The sequence below is a fragment of the Solea solea genome, chromosome 13 (genome assembly GCF_958295425.1).
Source record: "Solea solea chromosome 13, fSolSol10.1, whole genome shotgun sequence".
NCBI classification, from domain to species: Eukaryota; Metazoa; Chordata; class Actinopteri; order Pleuronectiformes; family Soleidae; genus Solea; species Solea solea.
Genome location: NC_081146.1, coordinates 20039697 through 20065754, shown reverse-complemented (window position 1 = coordinate 20065754; position 26058 = coordinate 20039697). Strand labels below are relative to the sequence as shown.

At 40.4% G+C, this 26058-nt stretch overlaps 1 protein-coding gene across 1 annotated transcript in view; it reads left to right on the top strand.

The window, feature by feature from the left end:
- The window catches only part of LOC131471235 (dolichyl-diphosphooligosaccharide--protein glycosyltransferase subunit STT3B-like), a 58757-nt gene extending 33856 nt beyond the window's left edge, over positions 1–24901 (top strand). The window contains exons 2-16 of the mRNA XM_058647677.1: positions 925–1033; positions 2407–2694; positions 3360–3425; positions 5334–5433; positions 10034–10132; positions 10300–10446; positions 11249–11297; positions 14186–14340; positions 17626–17837; positions 18938–19125; positions 19855–20026; positions 20698–20871; positions 21549–21662; positions 21772–21981; positions 22162–24901. Of these exons, the coding sequence (XP_058503660.1) occupies positions 925–1033; positions 2407–2694; positions 3360–3425; positions 5334–5433; positions 10034–10132; positions 10300–10446; positions 11249–11297; positions 14186–14340; positions 17626–17837; positions 18938–19125; positions 19855–20026; positions 20698–20871; positions 21549–21662; positions 21772–21981; positions 22162–22242 (2164 nt within the window). The 3' untranslated portion in view covers positions 22243–24901. The remainder of the gene's footprint in view (positions 1–924; positions 1034–2406; positions 2695–3359; positions 3426–5333; positions 5434–10033; positions 10133–10299; positions 10447–11248; positions 11298–14185; positions 14341–17625; positions 17838–18937; positions 19126–19854; positions 20027–20697; positions 20872–21548; positions 21663–21771; positions 21982–22161) is intronic.
- The last annotated feature ends 1157 nt before the right edge of the window (positions 24902–26058 follow it).

Below are 26058 nucleotides of genomic sequence, written 5' to 3'. Positions count from 1 at the left end.
TCCGTCTGTGACATGAGATTCCATGCAGTGCAATCAGCGAGTAACGTCAAGCAAGAGCGAGCAAATTACGTGATGCCTGGGAAATGCTAATTTCAAGATCTCTGAGTCACCGTAATTAAATTACAAAGGCTGACTTTGACAAAGATCCCAAGGACAATCACTTGTCCAGATGCAGAGCGCGCTGCAAATCAATAAAAGTGTACGGCGTGGGCGGCGCGGCTCTTACAAGTTTCCCTCCCATCTTAATCTGTGTCGGCACATTTGGGCCTTAAATTTGAGGGAATTGTTCCTGGAAAGTCCTTGAAAAGTCTGTGAATTTAATGTTAACCAGGGTGTGAGAACCCTGCGTTTAGTTTGTAGCTGTCCCTCCGTCACATTCCCGTTTTCCAGTTTCTATCAAGCTTTCTGAGCTCAGCTGACTGACAGCCTGCATCTGAGGTTTAGGAGAGTGTTGTACAATCACCAGGCTCTTTCCACCAAATCGTCCAATTATAGAAAAAACAAACTGTAGTTGGATTGTTGTTCTTGAAGCGTCTGTGGCTGTAAACAACTCGTACTGGAGGCCAGACAAAAGGCCAGGGACGAGTGAGGCCGTGTAGAGCAGACGGGTTAAAGCAGCAGGGTCAGGATGAAAAGCAAATTAAACAACCAGAGAGAGAGAGTGTGCAATAAAACATGTGTTGGATGCTGTAAGTGGATTAATTAACCCATGATTGGTGCTTGTGAATGGATGGTAAAATTGTCCAATCCTCTCTATTGTGTTACTGTTGTTGAATTTTTTTAATCTCTAATGTTGAATAGTTTGATTACATTTGGGTGATTGTTGTGTATTTCAATGAGACAAAAAATGGTCTTTGTCGCCGTTGAGTCTGTGCTGGTTTCCTGTCTAACCGTCCGATCTGTGTCTCCGTCTCATCACCGCAGGTTCAACTACCGGGCGACTCACTTCCTCACCACCAATGGCTTCTACGAGTTCCTCAACTGGTTTGATGAGAGAGCCTGGTACCCTCTGGGCAGGATAGTGGGGGGCACGGTGAGTCTTGTTGGACTTTGATGGTAGGGCCAGAATTCTAAATAAATAATTACAGTCAGTCAAATTGTATTTGAATGGTCCATAATTACAAATCATAGGTAACCTTAACAAACACCTCAACAATGGTAAGAAATAAACCCCTCACAAAAACCCTTAAAAGCCTATTTAAAAAGAACATAGAAAGTAAGGGATCCTGCTCCTAAGATGGACAGAGGTACAATAGAGACTGCATGTTGTTCAACAGTAAAACACAGTACAAGTATTGCAATTTCCTAGTATTGATTATTTTGATTTTCTCGTGAGAACATAACCCACAAGTCATATTTTCAAAAATCAATGGACTTGGCAAGTCAGTCAGTCAGTCTGACATTTATCTGAATTGAATTAAAATGTTGTTGTTGTTTTTTTTACTTTGCTTGTTCAGTGTTCACTGCAGTAATAAAATATAATAAAATGCTGGGCCAAAGCGAACACACCTGGATTAGAAGTTTCCACACTTTTTGAGGGAACTTAGCAAATGTTACTTTTAGCTGTTTCTGTTCAAGCTAGAAGAAATGTCACAGTTCTGGGAGAAGAGACAATTTTATTTAATCGTCTAAAGAAACCGTCTGTTTATTTCCCCCAATATCTACTGTTGAGATATATAAATTGGCATTTTTAAAGAAACAATTAAAGGTATATGTCTGTCTGAAACCATAGTAATGTATGGAATTAAGCATATGGTATATTAACGGCAACTTTCAAGTCACGTTATTAATAGTTTTTCAGAATAAAGTCTTTCAAAAAAAGGCGGTAGCTCAGACGGTTTTAATATTGTGGCTGATGGATGCACAGTATGTGTTTATTCCAAAGCACAGATGTTGTGTGACCTCTCTCTTTCTTGTCTTTTCCTCTTCTCTTTCACCACATTTATTTTATAAACTGATTTTCAGTTCATCATCATTACTTTAGAGTTTTCTGCTTCATAAATGTGTCATAGCTTAAATCTGTGCGTGAGACAAACTTCTCTCTGTCTTCCTGCCACTCTGATGAATCTGCAGTCGTCCCACTAAACTCGTCCTCACTTCTGATGTATAGCAGCATCAGCTGTCATCAGAACAAGCTCATGGTGTGATTTATTTTTTTCCCCTTATTCTTGATTTGCTCATTCACACTGTTAATGAGGACATTTTCCACTTATTGCAGTGAAGGGAAGCATGAAACGGCATTTTATTTAAAGTTCTCATCAGCTTGTCAATGTTAATGCGCTTCTCATCACGTCAAAGTAGCGTTATGCTTAACTTCTCTTTTTGAGTTGTGAGATTTATGGATAATAATGACTGCAGTGGTGTGAAGAGAGCCTGAATAATGACCTTCTTCTCCTCCTCCCGCAGGTGTACCCTGGCCTGATGGTTACAGCAGGCCTCATCCACTATGTGCTCAACCTCCTGCATGTCACCGTCCACATTCGGGACGTGTGCGTGTTCCTGGCCCCGGTGTTCAGTGGCCTGACCTCCATCTCCACCTTCCTGCTGACAAAGGAGCTGTGGAACCAGGGGGCGGGGCTGCTGGCAGCCTGCTTCATCGCCATTGTCCCCGGATACATCTCCCGCTCTGTGGCAGGCTCCTTTGACAACGAAGGCATCGCCATTTTTGCTCTTCAGTTCACCTATTACCTCTGGGTACGCTTTTACGCATATTTGTTCAATCTTGTTCTCGTCAGGATGAAGTGAAAGGGTCAGATTACTGAACAAAACTCTGTGTGCAAGTTACAGAGCCGCATGAAATGACCACTAAACTCGCCCGATAATCACTTTGTGTTTTTCCATTTTCACTTCCTTTTCAAATCATTACCCAGCCGGACGCCACGTTCATGTTTATAGTTTTCCGATTGATAGGGACCACTTTTATATGTCCCATGAAGAGCAATAACAGAAGTTGGCTACAAACGCGACTCCAGTAAAGTTGTGTTGAATCTGATCGATCGGTTTAATCAGGTAACAACAATTTGGTGAGGTAATTACAATCAGATCTTGTGTTTTCCCAGCTTGTTTATTGCCCCTGAAGTCACCGAAAAGAAATCAGTTGATGCAGCTCTGACATTAAATTTAATACATTTTATTGTTTACGCTATCATAGATAATAGAGGGAATATTGCAAAGAAAATCTCTTTGTGGTTCTTCTTCTTTTTCACATCTTCACATTAATGTATGAGAAGCCTGAAAGGCTTTTTGCTCAAACGCTTGAGGCAAAGAAGCAATGTTTCCAGTTTTAAGTCCTTCAAACTTGATAAAACGGACTGCAATTATGCAGATTTATCTCTAATTCTGTCTTATTTGAACTGCAGGTGAAGTCTGTGAAGACAGGATCAGTCTTCTGGGCTATCGGATGCTGCTTGTCTTATTTCTACATGGTGAGTATTTGATGAATAGTTTCTTGTGTTTTTGTATTTGTATTTTCTTCAGAATATAAATGTAGCCCAACACAAATGTGAGTTCATATTTATCCAGCATCTCAGAATATGAAATCAGTCATCACTGGCAGCTTGATTCATTTTGGGGCGCATCAGGGGAAATTGATATTGACTTTTCTTGACTCGGTAAATTAGCTCCATCTTGACAAATATATCGGAGAGTGAGATGAAGTTCGGTCAAAGATATTCAACAAGAGGAGAAACGCTTCATCACTGTAAGATTATGAAAATAGATTTTCTGGGGGAAAAACGGAATAGTACTTTTTGAAACTGGTCTTGTGTGTCTTTCCCCCAGAAGCCCATTACCCTCAGTGTTACCATTCTAGTAATTGGAAAAAGAAAAAAAATGATCGCCGACCGTACAACAGAAATGACTATGGATTTCAACGGTGATAAATCAAACTGTGATTACTCTTATAAACTCAGATAATGCACGCGTAAATTAATTTTACCACCGCTCGGTGTGAAGTCATGGAAAATTTTGCGATTCATTTATTTGTTTGAAAATGATGCAAATGATGCACCATAGAGCTCCTCACAGCTTTACCATGGGTTAAAGCTGTGAGGAGAACAGTGGAAGCTCACAGTCACGCTGGCAGAAATAATATTGCTGCCAATGGTATTTGCATATGACACACAACTGACATTAACTATTAATAGAGAGGAAATTTCATCAAGGCTGATCATTATATGAGCAAAATAGTGACTGAAAAATGGCTGATATATTTATCCCATCACCCTATCTTATGATCTATATTGGACCAGGGTGATTATGAACAATTTGGCTTCGCTTTCGTAAGCTGTCATGACGTCTCTCTTCATATAAAGTCCATTTTTCAAATCAAGAACCGTCTAATTGAGATGCAACAGTGCTCCGTAACAGAGCATGCTGACAAATGGATTCTGATGTCGCTGTCACTTTTTCCAAAAATCAAGTTCAAATGAATATTCTGTGACACGTTGTTGCTTCAAAGATATTGGAATATTCCTTCCTGCCCATACACGTACACAAACTTTACTCGGGTGGGGCTAACAGCTCATAACGTCAATGTCTTATTTTTCTGATGGATTCAAGGTTCTGCTGGACCATGCAATGATTACTTCAGACAGTCTGATGCAGTTCTAGACTGTATTTTTTGAACTCAAAATGTTTTTTAAGGTTTGACTGAACTTTCCCCCCTCAAATTCAAAGGAATATTTTAATTTCAGAGAGAAATTAGTCCCTGGACCATAACTAGAAGGAGGGGAAAAAAAGACATTTTTTATCTCTAGCATAGAAGCACAGGAACCTGCTCGTCACGTCCTGTCTCCAAAAGACTCACACTCGCAACACTGGAAGCCATTTTCACCCGACAGAGACGGATCTGTTAGAGGATTGATGGATCATTCACTTCAACTGTGATGAATCATTAAAACGACTCCTGCACACTGTGACTCCTCTGGCCTCGCAGAAGCTCGCTGCCTGGCAGTTACATGACAGTTGGAGGCGAAGAGGGCAAATCTGGTCAAGAGATGCACGTGTTTTTCTGCTCATCTGAGCATGTGTCTGCCTCCTTTTATACAGTTTTGGAATCAACAACAAAACCTGAAGGGCAATCATCGTGCTACAGCTCTCAGGCGGGCTGTGCAGATATTTCTATTGCTCAGTCATTTTCTCATTATCTCCTGGCGTTACTGCATTACATTACACAGATACAGTAATGATTCAAATCCCGTCACGTGAAGACGCAGTAAATTATTATGTATGTCTTTTTGGTGTGGGTCTGTTATTTATCTGTTATTTAGCATAACTATGAAAGTGTGGATTTTTCCTCCCATTAAATATGGAACGCGTCTTGTGCTTCACAGGTTTCAGCTTGGGGCGGTTACGTTTTCATCATCAACCTTATTCCACTTCATGTGTTTGTCCTGCTGCTCATGCAGCGCTTCAGTCGCAGAGTCTACATAGGTGAGCTCCAGCAAACACACACACACACACACACACACAAACTGAAAAACACTACACAACACGATTTTGAATAAATATCCTATTGCATTTATTTTGACAGGAAATGTGTTTGCGATTTGATTCGCAATATCAGAGGGAATGGTAATTTTTCATTATCATTATTCTCATTTTCATTCGAAAACACAAATTTAAAAGGATTAATGTGTGATATTTCTCAAAATATCGATTTGGTGATACGTCGTCGCCCTTCCTCGTGCAATACGATAATCAACGCCAGGGCAATTATCGATTTTTATTATGAAATGAGGGCGCGCTAAACTAAACAGTCCCTGCCAGTTTCACTCACCAGGCGTCGCTACTTTGTGTCGCCTTGTGGTGGCGCTGCTCAAATGAATGAGGGAATCTTGGGTGGGAGTTACCTGGCTGTAGAAGAGGGAGTTTACAGTGGGATAATGGCGGAGAAAGCTACGTTAAAAGATGCCTCATCCACGTTCAATACATAGATTTTATGCACTTTGTTCTCTATGTTGTGAATAAAAAGAGAAATCCTGCACTTTTCACGGATGCTTTTTCTTCAGTTAGACAGATATCGTGATGTATCGCTATATTGATTATGACAGAATCGTTGTATCATGATATTATTGGTATTGTCGATCATTTATCGTGTGTCTTATCGTAAGGTACCATGTGATTCCCTCCCTTACCACTTTTCCCAAATTACTGGGTGTGCCAGTACCTCATATAAACACATTCATGAAAAACCCTGAACTATCACTTGAATACAGACTTACATAAAGAGGCTCATGTTATTTAACCTTGCATAACACGTTTATTTTTGTCGCCTATTGTGTAACATCCAGGAAAAACAAACATAAACATAAAGGGGTTCAGTTAACTGAGGAGTCGGCACACAAGGAACAGCAGTGGATTTCTCTAAAAGCACAAAGCTCAAAGCCGTGAACATTGATTTAGGAACATGACACAGAGTAGCTTGTTACGCTTTGTCATTTCTCCGCCATATAAATGCTGCCACTGATGATTAATAATAGCCATTATCATTGATGTTGTGGCTGTAATGAGGCAGATATGAGGTTTGTGCGAATCCCCCAGAGAAGAGCAGAAGGGAGACGTGATAAAAGTAAGAAGACGGAGAGTGGAAATACGAGCAGCAAGCAAAAAGACAGAAAAAAGATTAGAGCTTTTCTTTTTTTTTTAAATCAAAGACTTCATCTCGATGCTCTCCTCTGAACTGTCATCACAGATCTTGATTAATGTCTCGTTTTTAATTTTTCTGTCAGATGCTTTTAATTTGATTTGTGACATTAAGTCAAGTTTCAGTTAAATGTCGCTGTGTTACGATTTAAAGCGCGATCGAGCTTTACCGCACGGCATCCATCACAATACTTTTAATATTAATTCTTATTTAATTATGTAATGCAACGATAAGAAAAATATAAATCCTTTCCAACATGTATATATTACTTTTTTTTGTTTTGTTTTTGAAATGGCATAGAGTTACAGCAATTGCATTTCATTTTGATTTAAAAACGATTCATCATTCTGCCCCGGTTGGAGATACCACCGGCGAGATGAGATTAAGTTTGCGATGAAGCTGTGAAATGTGGCGTGGACCAGAGCTCGCACTGAGGACACGGACAGAGATTGAAAGCAGAGACGGGGGACGTGACGCAGAATGACTTGTGTGTTCTACATCCTGCAATAGGATTATTGAGGGGGGAAAAAAATATTAAATCAGCATCAAGCTGACTTTGTCATCATCCTGCTTTGGTCTTCTACCCAACTTCATCCTGTTCTGTCCCTCCTCCTCCTCCACCTGTGTTGCTTTCTCTCTCTCTCTCTTTCTGTTCAGTCTGCCTGCAGCGACCCGGTAATTGAGTTAGTTCAGAGCTGTCGTAGCTCACCGTGCTCTCTGATGCGTACCTTGTGCTGTGATATGGAGCCCAGTGTGCATCAGTGTAATAGAAAATCAGTGCATTTCTTTTTTCTTTTTTCATAGTCTTCTCACAGGCTTAAAATATTGATGACTGTTACCTGAGTGCTCTTTCATGACATCTGTCACTGCAGATTACCCTTTAATTTAATCCACGTGCATTTTATACTGTCCATATATGAGAAAGACCTCATTGATGTTGTATGCTTGGATTTTAAAATGATAATATCACCGGTATTGTTTTTAATTTTTATTTCTCAAAGTGGTTTATAGTTAAGGAGTACATTATCCACATGAATTCACTCATCATTTATGACCTCCTGAGTTCCTCTAAAGAATCTCGCTCTGTCATCCCTGCACACAAGACGAGCTCAGTCCAGATTGTTCTCATCTGTGGTTCTCCGATAGTGGATCGAGGTCCCGAATGCAGAAATTGCATTTTAGTTGAACGTTTTCTATTGCGTTGTAACCTCAATCCTTAGTGCACAGGCGCACCCTTGGTAAACTGCCATGAGAATAATAGACAACTCCTTATATGGACATCCTGATGGTTTGTGTTATAGGTCACATCTTCAAGCTTTACAAAATGTGTGAACGTGTCACAAAAGAGACCATTTTTATTTTGTTTTTGTTCATTAAAACGAGCTGAGCAAACTTGAACTGTGACATATTTCAAAATTTCACAAATTCTACCCGGTTTAAAAAAGAAAAGTGAGTACTCTCTGGTGTGTTTATATACATGTATTGTTTTGTAGGTTGTGCTGGAAAAAAAAATATAATCACCTTATATCTATATTCTTATAGCCTCTGTGTATACGTTTGAACATAGTAATGGAAAGAAGCAGCCTAAATGCTCTGTGTTCGAGGGTTAACATCACTTGAGAAAATCTGCTGAATGGTTTAATGTCATGTAAAGTTATTCAAAAAATATAAAATGAAATCGTGTTGAACACATTACAGAAAGTGGGACACTTCTCGGTTGACAATGGTCGCTTTTCCCCGCACATAAAGAGTCTTTAGGGGAAGGGATTCAATTTATTCTTTGACTATTTTCTAAGCAGATGACTAAACTGTAGTGTAAAGCAGCATCAAGACAAGAAAAGTGCTATATCAAAAATACAGACAATTTTCCACATTTGCCAAGTCTCGTTTTAAATCACCATGTGATATCGATTGTCCTTTTTTATCACGGTTCTCAGCGAGGACTGAACTTTAGCACACAAAAGCAAAATCGCAACATTGTTCTTCATTAACTTGCCCACTTTTTTTTTTAACTTGTAGATTCTCTTTTCATTTTATGGCCTTCCGTTCTTACCAAACAATTTATTCTCACGCTCAACTTCTCCTGCTAACACAGCTGAAAGCTCCACTTCATGGGTAATTACACCTCTCCTCCAAAGCGTAAACTTGAGATTGCTTTTTGTGCAGGGTGTGTTTGCTTGGCGGGACGAGCACTGCAGTCTTAAAAGCAGAAGGTGCTGAGTTCAAATCCTGCTGAGCGCAGACATCACTCAGAGGAGGCATTCATTCATTCATTCATTCACTCACTCCCTTGTTCGCTGTTTTTTAATTGTTCTATCAATTTTTGAAAATCATGTTGCTCTTCATTGTTTCTGCTGGCACAATACTTGCACCAAGCCACCGCAGTTTTCCTCAGGTGCTTGTCTTAGAATGTTTTTTTTTTATTTTTTTTATTTCTAAGTTCATGGCGTCAAACTAAAATATGTGCACCCACGTGGGGGGCAGCCGTGCTTCTGCTACAAGTTTGGATTAACATTAGAATGAAGCATTTGTCGAGGAAAAAAAAAGTGAGCTGCCTCTAAATTGAGTCAGCATTTTACTTTGAAAACCACTTTATGTTGAAAAACATAGTAAAAGGTAGCCTTATGTTTGAAATACAAAAACATTATTGATTTGATATACTGGTCCTCTAATATGTATTGTATCACCTTAACAGTTAAAGTGAAGGAATGTTAAGCTGGAATGTTGTCTATTTCAGCCTAAACATTGGTCTTTGATGATAAATTAGAGATGGTTAAGGTTTTGAACCTTTCATCGTGCTGTTGTCTGCAGTGGTAGATCAGCAAAATCAGATTTTCTGTTTAAACTGCTCACTCTCTTGCACCATTTGTCTTCAAAGTAACACAAACTTCAGTTTCCTGTTAGAAAAAGCTGTCTGGCTAAAAACTAAAGTGGAGAAAATGATCCTGCAGTTGTTTACACTTAAACTGGCAAACATTTTTACAAGGCGAGTCTTAAGTGAAGTAGCTAGACATCTGTTTTTGAATGGCGTTCCCATGTTTTAACTGAGAGAGAGCCTGCCTGTCAAATGCTGCTCTAGATGGCGCCTCCCGTGTGGCAGCCTGTTGCAGCAGCTCCCGCTACTTTCTAGCATTTTTCCCTTAAACATCTTTTCTATGTTTTTTCCTACTTTTTTTTTTATTATCTTTACTGTCTTTGCTGCTGTAACATTGTAAATTTCCCCACTGCGGTACAAATAAAGGACTTTCTTATCTTACGTTTTGTTTTCTTCAGTTAGACGGACATCACGATGTATCGCGATATGATTGTCTTGCGATATATTGATTCACACAGAGTCATTGTACGGTGGACTCTGTGTAACTGTTTTTCTTTATTTCCTCCCTGCAGCCTATAGCACCTTCTACATCATCGGTTTGGTCCTTTCCATGCAGGTCCCTTTTGTGGGCTTTCAGCCAATCAGAACCAGCGAACACATGGCGGCAGCAGGTCAGTGACCCCCTCAGCCAGGGGTTCGGTTTGTTCGTGTTTTCTTTTCTTTTTGCAGTCCCTTGAAAAAACACTTCTATTATGTAATTCCACATTTCTGCTATGTCACTCCACAGTCATTTTAAACAAGGAATTACTTCACTGACCCGTGTTGTGCATCTCTGCAGGTGTGTTCGTGCTGCTCCAGGTCTACGCCTTCCTTCAGTACCTGAAAAACCGACTGACCAAGCAGGAGTTCCAGACTCTGTTCTTCCTGGGAGTCTCTCTGGCTGCTGGAGTGGTTTTCCTCTCTGTCATCTATCTCACATACACAGGTTGGTTTACTTTCTCTTTACTTTTGTGGAAAAAGAAATTGGGGTTGGCTGAGCAGCTGCTTTCAAAAGCTGCTTTCAGACATGCACTCAGCCAGGTCCAGTTGCCTTATAGAGTGTTTATACACTGCAGAGGAAAACATTGACCTGGATGTTTTTGTGAACACAACAAAAAAAGGTTACTCAAAGTGTTGTGAATGGTGCAAATGTCATGTGCTCTTTCAGCCGTGGATTAATACACATTTGTTGCCCTCGCATGTCTCATTATGTCCAGCAGCAAATAAAGTACAGAGCTCGTATCGATTGTAAAAATGCCACCCAGTGCAACAGTGCGGCTCACAGATGTATTTTAATAGCTCGTGGACAACATGGGTGATGTATGGAGGAGAAACAGACTTCCACACACACACACACGAAACACAGCAATTGTCAGTAGGACACACGAGTTGCTCATGGTAATAAGAACGTAATTTAAAACCCAACAACCATTTAATGCTCCCATTTAAAGCAATAGCTGCTTATGAATAGAACCAACCAGTCGTATGACAGCAAATATCTATAATCCATATATAATCAGTCTAAATATAGGCAGTGTGCTGCAAAGCTGGGAGGACAGGAAGGATTCATACATGCAAACAGAAGGAATGTTTGTGCCAGTTACACCTTCCATTGATCACAGACAGCCAAAGCATTGTGTGTGTGTGTGTGTGTGTGTGTGTGTGTGTGTGTGTGTGCACTGACATTGGTCCATGATCATTAGACGAGTGTTTTGTTTTAATGTATACTTTGTGTGTTTCGCCCTTAGGGTACATCGCTCCATGGAGTGGGCGCTTCTACTCCCTGTGGGACACTGGGTAAGTCATGATGTTGTGTTGTACTTTTGTACCCGACAAATAATTGCATTTTAAATTCATTACAGTAGCACATTGACCCTAAAAATCTATGAAGAAAAAAAAGTATAGAAAGTGGTGGAGTTGGGACACAGCTCGCCTTGACTTGGACATCCACTGTCTGCACCAGAAGTCCTAAAATATTGGCCGTTGCCCCCAAAGTCAGATTCATCTTCGGCGTACGGCTGATGGGCTTCAACATTGAGCCAGATAACTCAAACCTAATGCTGTAGCTTCACCTCTCTTTAGGGACACAAAATATTTTTATGGTCAGGCAGTGAGTCACTCAGTTCCGTCATAAAATTCTAAATAGATCATGTCCAGAACTGCCAGACTGCAGCATCAGCTGTTAAACCCAAATACTATCTCAGCACATATGGAGCACAGAGTCTAAAAGTCTGACTTTCCTACTTACTTCAATGTTCCCTGACTTTTGACCTCTCTCCCTCTCTCTCTTTAATTTTTTAAGGAAGCTGAATTTTTGCTGTACTGCAGTTAAATGAATGGGGTAATTGTACCCAAGATAACTGACATCAGCCAAACTTGATTTTATCTTGGTCCTCCCCGTTCTGAATACGTGTTCACAGCGAGACATATTTGCTTTGAACAAGATCTGTTTTAAAGAATAATGTCATCATTATTATTGAACAAAATCTGGACACATTAGGCAACACTGGGTTAGGACGTGATCATTAATGAGACACTTTTCAGTGCCACAGAGAGTGAACGTGTACACAGAGAATTCTGCTCTATAGATACTGAGCACACACTCATCCTTGACCGCCAGTGTATTCAAATGGAGGCCCATGGGCCACATGGGGACCATAACCAACTAGGTTTGATAGCATTGATGGTTCTTCGTATTCTGTTAAAGGCACTTTAACAGATGTTTGTGGGTCGTGTGATACATGCTTATTTCCAAGAGAAACAAATGCTAATATTGTTCAACTTTTGGATTTTATGCACTTTGAGATGATTTTTAATTTAAAAATAGTTACAGCTACTACTGTGCACCTGAAGGACAGGTATGACCAAATTAACTTTATTGCTAGTTCTTTCATTATTTTTTAATGCACTTTTTCCATGTACATTTTAAATGTGTCCTCACCTGCTGCTTTCTGGCTGTAGAAAATGTCTATCCCAGCTTGATTTCTTGGTTTGGAAATGCGGTCCAACTGAGTTTGGAATTGAATAGCCCTGCTCTACTGCGTTATCCTCCACATGAGGGTCGCGGGGGGAGCCAATCCCAGCTAACATGGGGCGAAAAGCGTGGTACACCCTGGACAGGTCGCCAGTCCGTCACAGGGCCACGTAGAGACAAAAAACCATTCACTCCCACAATCACACCTACAATCAATTTAAAGTGTCCAATTCACCTAATCTCCAAAATCTGCATGTTTTTGGACTGTGGGAGGAAACCGTAGAACCTGAAGAAGGGAGTTTAGGGAGCAGTTTTCACTTCAAGACGAGTAAAAGAGTTGTCGGTGTGGAATCAGTTCTTTGGCCGTGAATATAGTAAAAAATTGGCTCCAGATAAGGCACAACCACATCACTGGCCGTGGAAGTGCCCCAGTGATAAACTATGGTCCCATTCTCAGCCTTAACAGGTGATAAAGCAGGTTTTGCTGTAGGATGTTGCCATGTTGTGATTGACAGTGGATTTCACAGCGGAATCCACCACTGGCTTCTTCCTCAGCTTCACGCTGACGTCTAAATATTGTCATTTATGTTTGTTTGTTTTTAAAAGTGGTGCCAGCATCATAGAAAACAAAGACAAGACGATATGCTTTGATCACGCCACAGTTTGCTTACGTGTTTCATGTAGATTTCAGTAAACATTAACCCAGTCAAACATCACTTCAAACATGATAAAGCCTATTCAAAATGGAAAATGATACAAGGACGCCTGAGACAGTTTGTTTATTGGAAAGAAACAACGAACACACAGAATGAATTACAATGAAATAAAATTACCTGGCCACGGCAAAGTCTTCAGATTGAATGCGCACACAGAGCTGCCACAGAGAAAGTCTGTCATCAATGGAGCTGACAGCCAGAGTATCCATATTTATATTCTGAATATGAGTCGAAAACTGTGAACAGAATGTCCAATTGCAACTTGCAAATGTGAAATAATTGAAGGAAAGTAAATGTTTTACTTAAGAAGACGAAGTAGCAGCGGAAACTCGGAAAAAGAAAAAAAAAATATGATTTTTAATTAAATAGGCATGTATTTGATGAAACAAAATATCACTATTGACTACATTCATGAGTGGGTAGGCCATTTCATCAGTTCACCAGTGAGAGTATCTGGGAAACACTGCAGATTAATTGGATTCAGTGGTGGAACTGGAAATGATGGTGTTCTCAAATGTCTCGTTTTGTCCACCAACCAAAAATGATTCAGTTTTAATGATTTCTTTGTTATATGGAGCAAAGAAACCAGAAAATAAACGGTTTGAATTATTGAGAAAGACACTCAAACCGATTTTCTTTTTCTTTTTTCAAACTAGTAACTAAACTAGTAGACGGTTAATAATTGTTGCAGCCCTATCCTTTGCTCCGTGACCTACGTGACCTCCACATTCATGAATTCCAACAGAAGTCGACCTTGCAACTGTCGTTTCATTCTGTTACGATGTACAGTGGCTGGCTGAACTATAAACGTCTATAAAGACTAGACGTAGACGTCTATATGTGAATGTGTAGTTGATAAGTGAGCAGTCTTTGTGGTGTCATGATCAATATAATCATAAAGCTGTGAAAGAGGAGATGAAAGGGAAGAGAATTATTTGCCTGAGTATCTCACTCCTGCCTGTTTCTCCTTCTTTTCTTGTTTTTTGGATCCACAGCTATGCTAAGATCCACATTCCCATAATAGCGTCGGTGTCTGAGCACCAGCCGACCACCTGGGTGTCCTTCTTCTTTGACCTTCACATCCTCGTCTGTACCTTCCCAGCAGGTCTCTGGTTCTGCATCAAGAACATCAACGATGAACGGGTGTTTGGTAAGCGACATTACACAAGTGACAGCGGAAGTAACACCGATATATGGTTAAGGAATTAGATGTGCTTTGTTTCCAAGGGCAAATGAATTTACTGTATAGAATTGTTGAGTCTGTCTTTTAGTCTCCATCTGCTCTCAGACTTGCAGTGAAGTACAGACATTCTCCAGTGTGTGGGTGTGAATGCAAATGTCCACAGAAGTCACTCAGGACGTTCTCTGTAGGTTTTCCTGACAGCTCTCTCGTCTTATCACCAGATTATATTAAGTCTCTGAAGGTTCGCTGTCACTCGGGTCATAATCGTCTTCATTAGTTTCGCAGTTGCCTACAGCTAACACCTGAAGATGATCTCGGGATAAAGTCCAAGTGAGCTCGTGTGAGAAAGCAGCAGGAGAAACTCTCCTTAGTATTAACTCACTGGGCGGGTGCCTTGACACTTGCATGGATGAATCCAGAGATTCTCTTGCTGTTGTGAATGCATCTCACTCCCCTGCACTTGTCATATGAGGAGGACAAACACTCGACAATGTCTGGACCCAGTTTTCTGGGTGTCACTGCAAAAAGGACAGGACATTAGAAATAAGTCAAATTCAAACAAATTGATTGATTTGAAGTGTCTTTGTTTTGTGGAAACGAAAAATCTGCCAGAAGGGTGAGACATTTTACTTGGCTAGAATTCTTAAAACTAGCTTGTAAATCGTGCCACTTAAAGGAATACTTCACCAATTTGGTGTTACTAGAATAAGGGTAGTATTTTTGAAAAATTATCCTTCTTGGGATTTCTTGGAATTATATATTTGCACACACCAATCCGTTATGGAGCATTTTACTTTGTTACACACCACTGGTGAACACACAAACCAGCCACAGGAGCAGTGGGGGTTAGGCACCTTGCTCAGGGGCCCCTCAGCCCTTGACCCGTCACAGAATTCAAATGGCAACCCAGGGTCTGTAACCAGAGAATATTCAGCCCAAAAAAGAGGGAAGAAAACCCCTTTTTTTTCCCCCATAAGGCAAACTTAAAATATGTAAATTAGACACCAGAGTTGTTCCTATATTAGTATTATTGCTGATATTAAAAGCACAAAGTCAAAAAGTGCATTTGGTGTTGGACATAACTGTATAATAACCCATCTGTTGTCTCTGATTGTACCAGTAGAGTATAGAGTACATTTCAGTATCTCAATTATAAGGCTTATACAAGTTACATTCTCTCACCCAGTATATTTTGTCGTGATTCAGTGTCCTCATCACTCAGGAGAGGAATGATGGAGGGTGTTCTCTGTAGGAAACCTTGTTTCTTTTACCCTATGTATCTTCTTCAGGCAAATATACTCAATTACCTTGAAGACGACAGTGTGTATGTTGTTAAAAACAACGTCTGTTGAGTAATGTTTTTGTTATTTGCCGTTCCTGAAGTGCACGACAGTCCACCCTGAATTGATGTTTTTATCATTGCATCTAAAAGCAACAGTGTAGAATTTCAAAAGGTCACCGCAGGAGAATTTAGATTGTAAAAATGATCCCGGAGCAAGACAAAGACAGACAAGTTATGGAGGCGCTGACATTTGTATCATACTTGATGTGATCTCTGAGCACAATTTATTGCCCCGCTATTGTCATTTCCTGTGATTATGGAAATTTTTTTTTAAAAAGAATGGAGTACAGCAATGATTAAACAGTGAAATAATAACCGCCTCTGTGTCGTGTTAGATCCCTCTTTTGACCTCACGTTTGACAATAAACCGTATATTGCTAGTTGTAAACGCAAGACTTAACTTTCAGACGACCGCAGTAAAACGAGAATCTTGAACTTTTCTATTTCGGTCATGAAAATTAATTGTAGAAAATGAAGCAGTCCGGGCGCCGGCTTCTAGTTTTCTGATGAATCGCGCAAATGCAAACAAAACTCTTTGTGGTTTCGTTAAAAAAAAGATTGATGCACTAATTGTAAAATACTGTTGTGTTGATACAGATGTTTTGTTTGTTTTTTTATATTTGCGCGGGGACACAAATTAATGTTGTGTTTATCTTTCTGTATAGAAAGCCCCGATTAACATATACCATGTATGTATCAGTGAACATCATCTTATTTGCTGATAGACCGATGACGGATGATTTTTCATACCCAGACAGCTTCTGTGAAACAAATCGTAAGCTTTCAGCTGAGCAGACGAATGCAAACGCAGATCTTTCTTTTCATCGCTATTTCCTTCTTTTAAAGAATTGTCTCTTAAAGTGGGGACTCGAGCAGCTATCAGTCAAGAGTCTCTTTACTCCTCCACTCTCTTGCTCAGTACACTGAACAAGGACAGACGGTGTCATTTATAAAGCACATTTCATACACGGAGGTAGATTCAAGATGCTGTACAGAGACGGAGGTGTTAAAAAAAACGACACAGAGACGAAGCTAAGAGAAATTGTTATGGGTGTGAGGAAATGGCTGCTGGTACAGTTTCACAGCTATGTTCCTCCAGATGCCGATGTGTCTTGGTCACACCTTATTCATCCGATTGTCTGGAGCTTTTCGAAGTTCAAATATTATGCGAGATTCACATAAAGGACCAGTGTGTACGACTTATGCCTTTTTTTTCTCACTCACTCAAACAAACTGTAGTTGAAATGATGGAAAACATACTATACACTACATGTATGTAGGGGGTGGAGTGGCTGTGATTAAGACTATATATATATATATATATATATATATATATATATATATATATATATATATATATATATTCAATCTCTGCTGGTAGATCCCACACATTGGACCTTTCAATAAAGCAGCCATGGTGTAAGTGTATCAATACAATATATGTGCACTGAGCTAAAATGAACCAGTAATGGCTTGCCAACATAAAGTTCAGTCCTCTGCAGCTCCTCTTTTGGCTGATTGAACCCTGTCTGTGTGTTTCCTCACACCAGAGATTTTATTTTTTTCGTCTTTTCTCCGCACACGTAGACTCCTCATCGGAGAGTCTTTGATGCGAGTTCAGCTGAAAACACACTGACACATTTGGTGTTCTGACCCTGTTCTCACCTGAGTTGTTTTTACTCTCAACTCAGCCAAAGTCTCTGTTGCTTCAAAGGAAAGCATGGATGTATTTCATTTCGCTGGCTGACATCAGCTGTGTAGAGACTCTGGACCGATAATATGAGCCGGCAGTGTTAAATGAAAGGAAATTGTCTCCATGTAGAATTGAATTACTGTCATTAGGAGTGCTTTATAACATCCTGCTCACCTCTCACCTCCCTGTTTCTCTGTCTGTGCTTTCTTTACACCAGTGGCCCTGTATGCCATAAGTGCTGTGTATTTTGCCGGCGTGATGGTGCGTTTGATGCTCACTCTGACCCCGGTGGTGTGCATGCTGTCCGCGGTGGCCTTCTCCAGCGTCTTTGAGCACTACCTGGGAGACGACATGAAGCGGCAGAGTCCCCCTGCAGAGGACAGCAGCGACGAGGACGACCGAAAGAACGCCAGCAACCTCTACGACAAGGTCGTCAGTCGTGTCGTTTAACTTTGCTGCAGTGTTTTCGAGCATAAGCGTTGTTTTTGGTGATAAATGTTCATGTTGCTGTGCATTTTCACCTTTAAGATTGTTTTTTTTTGTAGCAGAAACTGACATTAGTCCCAAAGAAAACATTTTATAGTCTAAATGCTGAATTTGAAAATACTGTTAGACGGGGACACCAAACAATAGTATATTTGTTGTTCCAATTCAATAGGACTATTATCAAAGGCAGTTTGTGTGGAACAAGAAACACATGAACTTTTATCAGTTTGTAGTGTCGTGTTGTAGTTAACAGCAGTGTCTGATTTACACCACACAATTTTGGCCTGGTGAAGTGTGAAGTATTCAAAGACATGGCCAAACTCTTATTTCATTTGATCAGAGACTGAGAAAGACTCGAGCCAAGTAAAAACTAAACAATCACAGACCAGGATAAGGTGATGGCGGCTGAAACCCAGACAGTAATACAATAGCTATTCATCAGAGAGAAGAATGCAGAGGTGCAAAGACAGGACAGACATACCAGGCAAATACTTGGGGCTCCCAAAGAAATGACAACCATAAAGCCCCCTAATATGCAGCTCACCACCGCTACATCCAAACCCCCTTAATTCGGCCCTTTTATCAGTAATGTTGACTTCTGGGTCCCCAGAAAAATAACAAGTGGGCCCCCCAGAGCCATTCCTACATCAAAATCCCCTTATTGACATTGAGAAAACGTCTCACCTCTCAACATGAACCATGTCCTACACTGACCTGCGAGTGGCGGTAATGAGCCCCTCACATGGGTGGGTTGGTGAATGGGTCCCAGTAAGCTTCATTGCTTGGGTGGGGGGCCCCCAGAGTCTAGGATCGCCTCTGTAAGAGGGAGAAGGAAAAAAGACAACTATAGCGTCATGAAACATGACATTGATTCAGTTCAGCACTCGTGCAATTAAATCTCAGCAGGCGACCAGTAGACATAAAAACGGGCTAAAGAAAGCTTGGTTTTTACACATTCCCCAAGTGACTGCTGTTTTTCCCCAATCACTCCAAAAGACGTGCAACTGATCCTGACTCAAGTTTCACTGTGCTGCCCCCTACAGGCTGGTAAGGTGCGTAAACACGTTACAGAGCAGGAGAAGGCTGAGGAGGGCCTGGGCCCCAACATCAAGTCCATAGTCACCATGCTGATGCTGATGCTGCTCATGATGTTCGCCGTCCACTGCACGTGGGTCACCAGCAACGCCTACTCCAGCCCCAGCGTAGTGCTGGCATCTTACAACCATGATGGGTGAGATACATAAAACTGCTTTTATCAGTGTGGAGGCATGAACAGTGATGATATCCAGGTGATAGATTATGGACAGAATATGATACTAAATATATTTACTAGCAACATTTTTTATTATAGTAATAAGACATTTGGTTGTAAGTATTAAATGTATCACATTGTACATGAAATTACATATTTAAAAGCTTCTTTGGTGATTTAACTCTAGTTGTCCATGTTATTCTCTTAATTTCAGATTTATTTCTCGGTTTCTGACAATAATAGACTTATTTTGCAGCATAAATATGTTTTTATTGTGAAATATTATGATGAATATCTTTATTGTGATGTCATAATGGAATATTGTGCTATCATTTTAAGATCCTATTCTCCACCTGCTACTGAACAGTAGTGTTTTTTTACCAGACTTGACGCTTATTAGGCCGTCAGGTCATTTGAGTTTAACACCCATGGTCTACATGGTTTAACATTAATTAAAAAAGCCTTAAAACCAATTTATTTTATCTAAAATTATCACTTCATCTCTGTCACTCAATACTCTTCATACCAAATAAGTAGTAAATGGTCTACAGGAGACTACATGAGCTGGGGATCCTGACCTGTTGGTTAGAAAAAGACCTTCTCTACCCACTAATATACCTCTGCCTTAACACGTAGTTGTGGAAGAACATCAGAAACTCTCTTGATATGCATGTGTGACCTTACCCATCTTTAACTTTTATCTTCCAGCTCCCGTAACATCCTGGATGACTTCAGAGAGGCCTACTATTGGCTGAGGCAGAACACCGATGAGCACGCCAGAGTCATGTCGTGGTGGGACTATGGCTACCAGATAGCGGGCATGGCAAACCGAACCACGCTGGTGGACAACAACACGTGGAACAACAGTCACATAGCACTGGTGAGAGCCGCCGCTGCTGCTGCTGCCGACATCTGACCTCCCATCTAAACATAAATGAGGCAATCATTCCGTTTTTCTCCAAGATAAGAAACGACACCCAGAGGTGCGAGGGTTTTTGCGATGAGAGATAACAAAAATAATAACATTCTATATGAAAATCAATTTATATTAACTCCACAAACTATTGTGTCAAGCAATCGGGCTCCAACCAACGAGCACGCTTTGAACAGGCGCTGCAAATGTAACCTTTGATTAAAAGAGCGCTACACCCATTTTACACACACAGATTGGTTTATTCACCTCAGTTAATTCTATTGTGAAATCACTTTTATGACGTCTCCTGTGGTTCTGGAGGAATGGAACACTGTATCAGGTAATTTTTGACTTGGTCTATTGCACCACCATGAGGCTGTAACACAACACTGCACATGGTTTTCAGCCAGATTCTCCATTCATCAATGAGTGCCAATTGGCACATGGAAAAAATCTATATTGGAAAATCTTTTATCTCATAATATTATTATCTGCTGTAAAATCAAGTGTTGGTCACTTTCCAGAACTTTCCTCTGTCAGCACTTCATATCTTATGAAAAGATTAAAGTAATTAAAGCATGTGCAGCCACAGATAAGAGCACATAAGGTGCAATGAACCGCCATGTGTTTGTATGCAGGTGGGCAAAGCTATGTCATCCAACGAGAGTGCGGCGTATGAAATCATGAGGTCACTGGATGTCGACTACGTCCTGATCATCTTTGGCGGTGTGATTGGCTACTCGGGCGATGACATCAACAAGTTCCTGTGGATGGTGCGCATCGCAGAGGGAGAGCACCCCAGGGACATCAGGGTGAGAACATGAGAAAATGAAGTGACGGGAGCTGCCTACAGTGTGGAATTCATCTGTGTTTTTGTCTGTGTGAGCACTGCTGACATGTCAACAACAGAGACATTCCCTTTGACAGCAGCCCTGCAACTCTGAGCATAATCTTCTTTTAAAATGTTTTTGATGAAGCAAATTTGTTTTCTCAGCTAATGGGAGGCTTTGCTGCTCCTTGCTGTGTTGGCAGTGTGTAGATTAAAGAGAAGCAAATGCTCATAAATCAAATTATAATGACAGTCGGGGTGGGGTGGGGGTGGGGATTCTTGTGCCTCGGGGTGGGAAAATGCATTATCAGCGAGTATTTCAGAAAATGTAGAACATTTTTAATCTAATTTATGTTGTAGATTCTACTCCACAACTTGTGACAGGTCGTTCAGTCCCAGGCTCCACATGTCCAAGTGTCCATGGGCAAGACTCTTAACCTAAAATCATCTTTAAATAATAAATATAATGTGAAAACATATTTCTGCGATTATTCTTATGTGAGGAATAGTGCTCTAGTGCCCTCTATTGGCCTTTCCCCCCCCCCCCCACAGAGGTCTCAGGTTTGGCTGCAGAATGAAATATTAGCCCATAGTTTGTCACTTGAAGTGTTTTTTTGCCCCCCCCCCTTACCCATTTCCTTATCTTGTCTGTCCACCCAGGAAAGTGACTACTTTACCCCGCAGGGTGAGTTCAGAGTGGACAAAGCTGGCTCGCCCACCCTGCTCAACTGCCTTATGTACAAAATGTCTTACTATCGCTTTGGAGAGATGCAGGTAAAGTCATATATTATTATTATTATTATTATTATTATTACATAACATCACACTTATTATAACACAGAAGTAATGACGACAGAATCACCCTCTTTCCATTTCCGTCTAGTTGGACTTCAGGACACCACCAGGCTTTGACCGCACTCGTAACGCTGAGATTGGCAACAAGGACATAAAGCTGAAGCATCTGGAGGAAGCCTTCACATCGGAGCACTGGTTGGTCAGGATTTATAAGGTCAAAAAGCTGGAAAACAGAGACCGTGTGGAGCAGAAGCTGCGGAGTACTGACTCCAGTAAGCAGAAGTACACCTCCAAAAAGGTAGGCTGCGCTCACTCCTCCCGTCTCATCAGAACTCCAGGTCATGTCCTGCTCATCTGCATGTTCCAATGTGTGTGAGAGCTGGGTGCTCATTTCGTTTCCATCTGTATGTGCTTTGTGCGTCTCATTATTATTATTATTATTAATCATGTATATGTCTCGTCTATTCTCCCTCTGCAGACGGCCAAGAGGAAGCGTGGATACATCAGGAACAAGCTGTCCCTCAAGAAGGGCAAGAAACAGACCAAGAAGTCTTTATAGAAAGCCCACCAACAACAACTGAGACACAGTGTGGACGGTAGAGTGGAAACAAAATCGTACAGTACTTTCAGTAAAAAAAAAAAGAGAAAAAAAAAATAAGAAAAATAAGAAAAACGAATATAAACATGCAGCAACAAAGCAAATCCACCAATCAAGATGAATGAGAAACACCGGGGCCTCTCTAGACTCCTGTCATCCCGGAGAACATGTCAAACCCCCGCTAACCTTTGGGCCGAATAACTGGGGTGAAGCAGGCGGAAAGCGGGGGATGTCGGCTCGTGCAAGATTCTCCATGCACTGGTTTTTAACCTGAGGAGCTGTGACCTTAGACTTGCTTTTCTTTTTTTTGTACTTGAAAGTGCAGCGAGTGATGGGTTGACAGACGGAGGGGGTGGGATAAGATGTTCTGGGTGGGGGACTGCTCTATGCATCACACACACACACACACACAGAAAACACAGCACTGTCGAACCATGTCACAAACCAAGCGCCGCGACCCCTTACACCTGCTCACACTGAGACAAAGGGTGCTTTTGTTTTTAAAGAGGGGAAAGGGGGGGGCCTGAAATGGTTTCTTCCCCCTTGTTGTTGTCGTTCTAACATTAACCCGTCCACCGCCCTGCTTCCTCAGTTTGAACCCGGCTGAAAACATGAATCCACTCACGTCGGTTTTTTATTGTGTTTTCTTTTGCTTTCTCCTTAGAATCCATTAACCAACAGGAGTTTGCATGTGTGCACACACGGTCTGTGCCGTTAAGGAGAAGCCGACCTCGTACCGCTGCGATGATGGCACATGTTATTTTAAAAGTAGACTATAAAGACTACTTAAAGCTGCAGTAGGCAGGATTGCAAGAAAATAAATAGTTTTAACATGGTGAGTGTCATCTCCACATTGTTATTAAATAGTAACATTTTTGGGATGGAGGCTCTCTGTGCTCACCTCTGCCCAGATTAAAGGCCGGTACAGTTAGTTCTGGCCCGGAGTATGTACGGGCCTTAACACGGACACACGCGTGTGATATGTGACAGATGATCTGCAGTCATCTCGTGAAATGCTCCGTCCTTATTGACACTTTTATTTCAATTACAATTATTTCATTTACTCTCCCGACTCTATTTTAGACTTTTGAGGTTGCTGTACAGTGTAGGCAGTTATTGCCGATGCTGGAATGGCGCCTTTTCCACAACGGGAGACGTGTACGTGCAACTGATAAGTGATCCGCACCCTTTCACTCTGAAGTCTCCCATCATGGGGCAGTTTTACCTAACGTTGTAAACGGAGGCTAAAGGTAAAGTGCAGAAATGCACTTCTAACCCCAGCTTTTAAAGTATAATTCCTATTTGGTGCAGCTTTTTGCCATCGGTGTCTCTCTGTGGTTGCTTAAACAAGCTCTTACCAAAGCAGGAATGATGAGCTGTTGTTAAAACGGGCTTTAAACGACCTTATAAATCAAATATTAGAGACGGAAACCCCCCCCCACATGATGATGTTCACAGAAACACAAACACTTTCCCTGCGTCGTCTTCCACTCAGTCTACAGGCTGCGGGTGCTCACTCACAAACAATAACATGTTGAGTACACTCACTTTAGATTTTAGCCTCGGTTAAATGACTTCCAGTAAGTTTGTATGTTATGAGTATGTATAGGAGTTCAGTTGGAGGACTCGCAAAATTATTTTAAAGTAGAATCAGAGCAGAAGTAGCTAAAATACCCTGTCATTTATTATTATTATTAAAACTATATCTCCCACACGTCGCCAAACGATATATAGTAAATATGACTTGAAGAGCTGGCCTGTTTTCAGCCCTGACTGAACACGTAATCGCTTGACGACTGCGTTTCCAGTTGCTGATGAAAGTACCAGCCAAAGTGTAGTAAAACTAGAATGATGTCATTGTCGTCTGGGACATTTGTACATGATGAACCACAGAGAGCCTTCGCCACCACTGAATCGAAGTGGGTATAACATTTAAGGGTTAGTTTGGGATTTCTGAGTTGGGGTTGTGTGAGGTACTTATACATGTAGATGACTAAACTAAATTTAACCACTTAAAAAAAAAAGGCTCATCTGATTAAATCTGTCATCTTTCAATTCTTTTTGTATTTAATTAAAAAACAGCACTGCATGTCATTTCACAGGATGCATCATGAGAGAGTGAGACATACAGAAGGTGGACATAAAGTTACCTTTACTAATTGGCAGCATTTTCTCTTTCATTTGTGTCCCCGTCGTACAACATCTTCAGAGTTTCTTCTCCTAAACAAACTTCTCGGTTACTCGTCCTGCCTTATTTTTTGTTTCTTAAAGATATTATAAACATATCGTTCCTGCGCGATTCTGTTGTGAGCTTAAGTCTGAAGAATACCACCACGAGACAATCCAGACTGTGAGGACAGCATTTCAGCCTTAAAAGAAAGAAAGAAAAACAAATCACTTTTTTTCCCCCCAGAGCTCAACTCTGGGGGAAAGTCGGTGGGTGTATTTATTACATGGACAGTGGAGGCTGCGATGACTTAAGTGAGGGCAGCGTCCTATCATGAAGTGCAAAGATTTTATTTTGTGTTGATTTTTTGAGGTTTTCCTCCATCAATTGTAATGAACTCGATGCAGGTGTGCGAATGAAACATGCCTTTTTTGAATAAAGGGGTTCAATTAACACCTGTCTTTTTATTTATTGTACTATTGTCGTGAAAAAGCAGCTTCACCACATTCCAGTCAATGTCCTAATTTGCTGCAACAGTTAATACTTTCTTTGAGGATTTTTTTTTAATAAATAACAAGTTCTGATATATTTTAGCTTCGTAAATACTACTACTTTGCTCCTACATGGTCAGCCTATACTGGATTTGATACTGATTTTTTAAAATGTTATTTTAGTTGTTAAAAAGTGTGCAGTTCAGGTGTGATTTTGAACACATTAGTTTATTTGTGCTTTTCTTTAGCCTAAAATTTCTCCGTAGACCATGAAGGCAAATGGGGTATCAACATAATATGCAAAATTAAACTGTAAAATGTTGCTCTTTGATCCAATTTACATTACATGTATGAATACATTTGTCAAGCAAGCAATTATCCACTTAAATTCATTAAATGTATCTATCTAGTAAATAAAACAAGTTTTTAAATATCCCTTCAACTCCATTACGCTAACTTTACAGGTGAAACCAAACATTGACCTGGTCTGCTTATTTAGGTTCCACTTTATCTTTTACTCTTTGTTTTATTTACTATTTTTAATTTTTTAATGATTGTTAGTTTGATAATTATGCTCTTTTTTCAACAATGTTTTTAATACAAATGTATACTCAACATACAAGACAAGAAAAACATAAGTAACAAGCAAGGGTGTACAAAATTAATGAATAAATCAAACAAAAAACACTTCCCTCCCAGGTTTACTTTCTGGCATGTCCATATTTTTTGTTAATTCATTTCTTGTTTACCCTATAAGACATAACTAATATCTTCCAATGTAATTGCTTAATATAATTTGTTTTAATGTTTTGGCTGCGTTTTTATTTTTCAAAACGTTGCTACTGCTCTGTATAGCATTTTAATTATGCTAAATATGTGATATTCGTAAGTTTATACGTTTTTGCATCCAGTCCTCATAAACATATTAATTCAACAACATGTCTGTTATTGTTGAGGGGACAGTTGTGTGAAGTGAAAGTGTGTTTACAACTCGTTTTATATCAAAAACTAGGGCCCAAGTCAGGTTGTAGTTAGCATGATTAGCTAAAATTATCAAACGTCATCAAGATGCGCCGTCACGAATGTGTCACATGACTCCTGGAGTTGTTTCGTTGTGAT